General features: G+C 42.8%; 1 protein-coding gene across 1 annotated transcript; it reads left to right on the top strand.

Annotated features, from left to right (window-relative positions):
- The first annotated feature begins 789 nt into the window (after nt 1-789).
- On the top strand, nt 790-3,067 carry LOC110529849 (40S ribosomal protein S29). Its single transcript, XM_021612450.2, has 3 exons — nt 790-946; nt 1,364-1,463; nt 2,969-3,067. The coding sequence occupies exons 1-3, from the start codon at nt 885-887 to the stop codon at nt 2,975-2,977; spliced, it is 171 nt and encodes a 56-aa protein (XP_021468125.1). The 5' UTR covers nt 790-884; the 3' UTR covers nt 2,978-3,067.
- Nucleotides 3,068-8,335: the final 5,268 nt, after the last annotated feature.

An 8,335-nucleotide genomic window follows, 5' to 3' on the forward strand; every position in this document is an offset into this window, starting at 1 on the left:
AATAGAAGCCATTCCTATTTCTGACGCAAATCGCGCTGCAAGTCCTGCCTCTCCCATCTCCTCATTGGTTTATAGAAGCAGGTACCCACGTGCCATCTCCTCATTGGTTATACCCATGTGGGTGATTGAAAGACAAACTGTTTTGCCGGTTGTCGTGGTAATACTATGAAAGTGTAGATGCCAATCACCATATAAGTTCAAAGATGAAAAAGCCTGGAAGGAGGAGAGATGACTAGGAATGATTCGGTTGACCGTTTTATGTGTGGATTAATTGTCGGAGTAGAGGACCTTGTGCATTTCAGATAAAATAACAACTCAATGTTTATCTCAGGACAAATTCACTAGCAACAGCAAGCTAGCTAAATAGGATAAATTAGCCAGCAAGTGCAAGCTAACTAGCTAAATTGCCATACATGTTTAATGCTTTTTGACCTGTCCCCAAATTAACATAATTGGTTCAGAGTTTGTTTTGATACTTTAACCTGCATGTCCTGATCAGGGCTGGTGTAGGGGGACAAAATAAATGTATGCACAATGGCACAAATGCGCAGCTGGTTTGGGTTCCGTGTAACACGGAACAATTGAATAACATAGATCTCTACATTTATTTTGCAATGCACGCGACGCGAGCGGTGTGGCCAACCTATTGTGGAAATGTAATAAATTCAGCTTCCATTCAAGTCCACAATTGCAGCACCAGGCTCCAGATTGGTTGTTGACACTGCTGCAGGTTGTTGGCGCCATCTAGAGGTGTACTACAAGAATGCATGCAATGCGATGTTTCCCACTATGCATTGTGGGCGGAAGACGCCCGGCAGAATATTTTTATTGGCGCATGCGCACCCGTATTCCTTCCTTTCTGACTTCCGAGCAAACGAGACAAGATGGGTCATCAGCAGCTCTATTGGAGTCATCCTAGAAAATTCGGTCAGGGATCCCGATCCTGGTCAGTCATATTCAATATGTCGTTTAGTATTTTCTTTGGAGTGAATTTTAGAGTCCGGCAGATTTTCACGGACCCAAATTCTTGGTACATTTTGAACCACATGAGGGCTTCGCTCGAGCTAATATGGCGGTTGATGTGCAACAACGCTGGTCCTCACATTTTTAGCGCATGTTAACGTTGGCTGTTTGCAGCTTGTAGTACTATCTAATCAAGTACAGTGACGTGCCTAGGGAGAACGTCTTTTTTTTGGCATAAATATACCCCTGAATGTGAATGTTGCAGGTTTATCTGCTGCTAACACTTTGTCTCGCTATGTAACGTCGTTGGCTGGCTAACTTTGAATGAGCTTGAACTTGCCGGGCACTTATTAAATCATTCCCCATTCTTGTCTAATATTTGCATTCTTTTGTTTTCCAGCCGGGTATGCTCGAACAGACACGGTTTGATCCGTAAATACGGGCTCAACATGTGCCGCCAGTGCTTCAGGCAGTACGCGAACGACATCGGCTTTGTTAAGGCGAGTATTTGCGTTGTACTCTGTATCCTCTGTAAGTCATTGTTGACATATGTTTTATATGGCAACGTCAGCGGTAAAGGAATTCCTGCTTCTGAATGCAGAGGACAGGTGGTTTACCAAACAGGGCAGTTGAGGTGCATTCGTATTGACCCCTTTTCCACATTTACATTACAGCCTTATTCTAAAATTGATACAATTCGGCCTCCCCACAATCAGCACATTGTTTGCAAAAAACATACATGATTTACTTTAGTATTCAGATCCTTTGCTATTAGACTCAAAATGGAGCTCTGGTGCATCCTGTTTCCATTGATCAACCTTGAAATGTTCCTACAACATGATTGGAGTAATCTGTGGTAAGTTCAATTGATTGGGCATGATTTGGAAAAGCACACACCTGTCTATATGGTCCCACATTTGACAGAGCATGTCAGAGCAAAAGCCGCAAGGTGGAAAAAATTGCCTGTAGAGCTCCGAGACATGATTGTCGAGACACAGATCGTGGAAGGGTGCCAAAACATTTCTGCAGCATTGAAAGTCCCCAAGAACACAATGGACACCATCATTCTTAAATGTCAGAAGTTGGAACCACCAAGTCTCTTCATGGATTTGGCAGCCCGGCCAAACTGAGCAATCGGGGGAGAAGGGCCTTGGTCAGTGAGGTGACCAAGAACCCAATCCAGAGTTCGTTCCTCTGTGGAGATGGGAGAACCTTCCAGAAGGATAACCGTCTCTGCAGCGGAAGCCACATGGCAGCCCGCTTGGAGTTTACCAAAATGCTTCCAAAGGACTGAGGAACAAGATTCTCTGGTCTGATGAAACTAAGATTAAACTCTTTGGCCTGAATGCCAAATGTCACATCTGGAAGAAATCGGGCACCATCCCTACGGTGAAGCTCGGTGGCAGCATCATGCTGTGGGGATGTTTTTCAGTGCCATGGACTGGTAGACTAGTCAGGATTGCGAGAGAACCTGCTCCAGAGCGCTCAGGACCTCGGCCTGGGGGCGACGGTTCACCTTCGAACAGGACAACAACCCTAAGCACACAGCCAAGACAACGCAGGAGTGGCTTCGGGACAAGTCTCTGAATATCCTTGAGTGGCCTGGACTTGAACACAATCCAACATCCCTGGAGGGACCTGACAATTGCTGTGCAGTGACTCTCCCCATCCAACCTGACCAAGCTTCAGAAGAATTGGAGAAATCCAAGCTTGTAGCGTCATACTTGAGAATACTCGAGGCTGTGTTGAAGCACCTGTGCAGCATTAAAGTACTGAGTGTCAGATCTGAATACTTATGTAAGGCTAATGTATTTTTGGGGGGGTTTAGTTAAGGGGTCTGAATACTTTCCAAATGCATTGTACATCACTAGCTAGTTGGCTAGATACTTTTATTCATAATATAATCAATAGGTTAAGTATATTCCTAATGATATTCTACAATACCATTCTGTTGATTAGTTGTAAATCTTTACATGAATCTAACCCTGAAATTGCTTTTTCACAGCTGGACTAAATGCATTGGATGCTGAAGGTTCCCCAGGAGGTCAAACCAACTGGGAACGGGATGATCCAGCAATAAAAATAAATGTTTTCTGTTGTTCTACATATTGGTCTTGTCGTATGTTGAAGTTTTTGCATGATATGCAAACTGATTTCCATACTTTACTTTTTTTACTCTCTTGAGAGCTAAATACTGAAGGTTTTTAAGCCTATAACCAGATTGTCAAGTGCTATCAAAGTTTAATTTTGATATCTTGCTGCTGGTATTGACATAATGTTCTGGTAGTACTTTGAAACATTTCTAAAAACTCAAAAGGGGCTGCTGCAAGTAATCACTTCTAGATTTGTGTACCAGCACTTGTTAAATGATGTCATCTGACAGGTTTAAAACGAATGCGTACGTCTCATTCTGGTTTGGAAAACTGAAATGCATGTTTACTGGTTGGTGTGGAAAGTGCAACTGATCCTGGTAGGTAGCAAATGACTGCATGATACTCGGGGAAAATCGCACCCTCTCGTCCTTGCCACAATGAATGGGTGTGTCCCAATATCGCCTGAATTGTACACAGGAGACAGACAGAGGAGGATGCGAGATGTCTTACTGTTTATGGTTCAATAAAAGTCAATGAACTAAGTAGACTAGACCCAGCTGCTAATGGTGTCTATTGGAGACCCACCCTGTTAAGTTGACTGGTACTGAGACTTTTTTTTTCAACGTTAAACGGCCTAAGTGAGCAATCTTCATTTAGCCACTATCTTTGCTGTTGACTACTCACACAACGAAAAGCATTGGGTAGATAATTTCCACACACCAGTAATTTAGTTTCAAAGGTTAAGGGTACACTGGCAGGAAAGAGAATTGGGACATAACCTAGTTATTTCAATGGGATGGATACAGTCAATGAATTATCAATACAGATTGACCATGTCATTCATAGTGAATGTGATAACCATTTATTTTTTGCAAAATAACTAGCCTAATCTCAGGATAGAAGCATAGAATGTAAGAACCTGCGTAAAGGATGTAAACTTGACATTCACTGATATACTTTTGTGCGCTATTACACTGCCTCAGCTGCATTACAAAATGTATAGTTCTGAAGCAATTTGATTATATGAGACTAGGTTTATGTTCAACTACATTGTCGTTATCTCTGGTTTGAAGTAGGTGACTTTTGGCCCACTAGATGGCAGAGAAGTGCTACAAAAAATGTGCTGTACAGAAAGGTAATCGACACACTAGCCTATACTGAAGTTACTATTCCACATTCTTCATGACCCATCACACGTCAAAATGTTAACCCCTTACCTTCACCTGCATTTAATGAAAGAGAACTCCAGTCATTTAGAAAAGTGCTGTATTGAAGTTCTCCATTTCCCCTGGCTTGGGATCAGGCCCCGATAGGAGAGGCAGCAGTGACGTTTCAGGCTAGTTTGATGAGGAGCTGCTCTTTCTTCTCTGTGACACTAGAACAATGATGAGATTTACATCCTACCCGAAAGAGGTACAAAGGGAGAGAGTGTGTGTGTAATAGCAGTAACTTCTCTCCATTTATGGAAGCGGAATAAAGGTACGGCAGGCTGAAGGTGCGCGTTCCCGATTAACATGCATGAGTGCCTACATACATACTGGTTTATACCATAAAAATATATAATGTCAAGGGGGGTTTGTGTGCCTGTGGGTATGTGTGTGAGCGTGTCCCTGCGGTTTGCGTAGGTGTGTGTGTAAGTGCCTGCTTGCATGTGTAGGCCTATACTCCTTGCACACTAGCTAAAGTAGTCTATTTGATTTTGTGAAAACCCGCAGATGTGGTTGTTGTGGAGGTGCGCTGGGGACCCTCTCTCTCTTGTTGCAGCATTTTGACTGCCAGGCACACTCTGCAGCTCTCCCATCTCAGAGAGTACAGCAAAATAAGTTAATTTAGAATGTTTCTTGGCCCGGTTTGCATGGAAATGTTCCACGGCGTTTACCTGTTTTCGGCTGCTAACACACAGACAGAGGCACTTTTCACTGAGAGGGGCCTCTGTAGGGATGTGAGGGAATGAATGACTGATTGCCGTTCTCATTCAAGCTTTTCCAAAGCTCCATGACTCAGTCTGCATCCACAATATTTGGTGAAGATCAGAATCAATGCCAGAACTGATAAAAAAAGAGAGCACATTAGAAAAAAGGTATAATCAGAATAAATCAAAATTCACTTTAAAAATCATCAACTAACCAAAATACATGTTTATTTTATGGAGGTTAAAAGTGCATAGAGACCCGTGGGTAAAAATGCAGAAAACAGTCAAGATTATATTATTACTGGCCCCTTCACTTGCATATGAAACGTTTTATTACATATTAATCTGTGCATGACTGTTTCTGCCTGTCAAATGTAGTCTTTAATTTAGTTCTATTTTGAGTGCCTGTAGTCTAGACTCGATAGAGGATGGGCTCCATCAAACCTTTTCAGCCATTTTTGTCCCCCAATGAGAGTTCCTAAGGGATATGTCTCAAACTAAAGCCCCTTTTTCATTCCACCACAGACTCAATCAAGCAATGTCGTATTCAAACACTGTCTTAGATAGGGTTATGCAGCGTGTTCATGTTCACCCTGTGTAGTCATATTCCATCTCAAGATACCTCTCAACAGCTCTCAGTTGAGTGGGTCTAGTATTGCTGTTCTTGTTGATCATCCCAATGTAACATCTAACTCAGTAGGTCATTCATAGCTTTACTCGACCACTGTATTTATTCTTAACAGAATATGCACATTTCAGGACAGTGTATGCTTCTCCCTCTCTTGCTGCAACCATAATGAGTTGAGTTCTCATTCGAAGGCTGCATGTAATACAATGCTCCACCTTAGGGGGCAGCAGTGCACCGCAGCTGAAACCGAACAAATCAATACAAGAGGCTTGGAACGTTCAAAGAGCGAGTCGACGGGGGGCCTGCCCAGCTCCCTGGGAAGAGGCTCTCTACCCACTGTTAAGAAGAGATGCAAATGCAGACTGGTAAGAATCAGCCTTGATGCCTTGATAAGGCTGTCAGCTGGGACATAGCTAATTGAATGCTGCGTGCCATTTGAAGTGTGGCGCAGAGGGGTGAGACTGCGGGGAGGGGAGGGGGAGGCAGCCAACACCGAACAAGGAGGAGGGGACGAGTCAAAGGGTGGACATTCATGATGAAATTAATCTATCACTGAGGGTGCGTGTCTTATCTGATGCCACTGTGATGTGTGTGTGCACGTTCATATATGTGTGAAGGTGTGTGTGAGAGAATGTGGAATTAAAGCAGTATGCGCTTCGGTTACAAATAGATTAGACTAGACAGAAGAAGACGCACAGAGAGGGCAAGGACAGTGGAGATGTAAGGCCATTATTTTGACATTCACTCTCTTGGCTGTTTATCCAAATATTAACTGTAAACCTGGCCATGCATTCTTCAGTTTGATTTGGAGACAGACAGATTGAGATGCAATTCACAGAGCGAGGAAAGGGGTCAGGGGAGAGACATTTGGTATTGAGAGTGTCTCTATAGGAGGGAGCTGGTCAGAGGAATAGGGAGAGAGAGTGAGGGTGTAACAGGGTGACTGACTTGTTCTCTGAATGTGCTACATAACCTTACGCTTAAACCCTCAAGAACAGCAGAATTACTCCTAAATTGAAAAGATCAAGAAGGGATATTTAACAATATGCACAGAAATGGTGTCACAGCACATGCTCCCCTCGGAGTCTGATCAACGTCCCCAGGCTGCCCGGTACTCGTGTGGTACTCTGCCAGCTCTCGCTGTAGTTTATTTCTGTGTTACTGGTCATGGATGGATAACCATACCATATACCTTAATGGATCGGCCACAGCTGTAATCCAGCTAGAGCTATTACTGCTACTGGCCAGATGATGTGTGTGAAACGTGAAGCATATCAATATGCGACATGCTCAGTGTTTAATGTCATGTTTAGTTCCACAATAGACTAGCCTATAACCATTTATATACCTCAGTGTCAGTGAATCCCTCTTGGCGATTGGCTTTGATATTTTAAACTTTTTGATTATTTGTATTGTAACCTGAATATCCCCTATCTGGCCTACTACCAGAGCTGTCTTTTACATAGCCTAATAGAAGGTTCTACTACCAATAATCATATAGTGGCAATTCTATATTCCTCTTGTGAATTGCTCTTGACATTGTTTTTGATGTTAGCCTTTTGAATCGCTGTGTCTCGACCTGAATGTAACTTCTGCTGACATTTGAACATTCATTCGTCCTTTATGAACCTTTGAGACAGCCGGAGAGTGACATTAAAGATCGAAGATGGTTTACATGTAACTTTTGACATTAAACCAATACTTTCCCAGGGACCAATGTTCCCTCAGCCCCGAGACTGCCACGCATCTCTCCCAGACTGCCGCTCAGAAGAAATATCAGAGATTTTGTTGTAGGCAGAACGCATCGGAGTCAGATTCTATTGCATTGACACACACGACTCATCCCATACTCTACACAGACCGGGCATAACCAATCAGAGCTGCAGAAGGCCTATATGCAAATAGACCATTAACATATATGGATCTGTGCTATTTACTTTGAACTGAACTGTGTTTACAGCATGAGTGGTTGTGAGTAGATGCGCTTGTGTTGAGATCAAAGCGAGAGCTGCATGTAGCCACGCGTGCACATTTTGTTCACATCCTTTGCTAGTTAGTGAGTTATTAGCCCAGTTATAGATCATTTGTAGGCAGCGATAGGGGAGCGATTGCTTCCTAAAAGAGCACAAAATGTGTACATTTCTAGACATCTTTGTAAAGCAAGTCAGTTATAGACCTTTTTCTTTTTTTGTCTTAAAGATGGTTTACATGTGAATGGGCAGCGTTGTATTTTGAGGCAGGCTTGAACAAGCTAAGTAGCCAATAGGCAGAGGGTAGCGTAATTTGTCTGATTCTCTGTAATAATGGTATGGGAATAATGATGCACTTTATTTAGTGGTTTCTTGCATCAAACAACACAACATTTTCAGTCACCTCCCTGTCTGAGTGGATAAAAGTGAATGTCGAGCCCTGCATGTTTTTTCCTCCCAAAGTCTCATGGAATGTAAACCTACATTGAACACTACTATTGGCTGCTACTGTAGGCTGAATGATAGAACAGCTATTTCAATGTTAAAATGTTATGGGATGCATTTTCTCCATAGTTTTTTTTTTTATGGTAGGCCACTCTGGCAGGCCTACGTTATGATCAAATAGCCACAGTAGCCTACTTGACCACTGATAAAACTGTTACTTAAAGTGGGTATAGCCTCAGCGTTCACAGTAAACACTCGCTGGAAGTTGCACAGAGGTTTGCGCTCAGCAGACCTGAAATTTGCCAAGTGCCGAAAAAAAAAAAAA

The sequence above is a fragment of the Oncorhynchus mykiss genome, chromosome 8 (assembly GCF_013265735.2).
Source record: "Oncorhynchus mykiss isolate Arlee chromosome 8, USDA_OmykA_1.1, whole genome shotgun sequence".
In the NCBI taxonomy this organism is placed as follows: domain Eukaryota; kingdom Metazoa; phylum Chordata; class Actinopteri; order Salmoniformes; family Salmonidae; genus Oncorhynchus; species Oncorhynchus mykiss.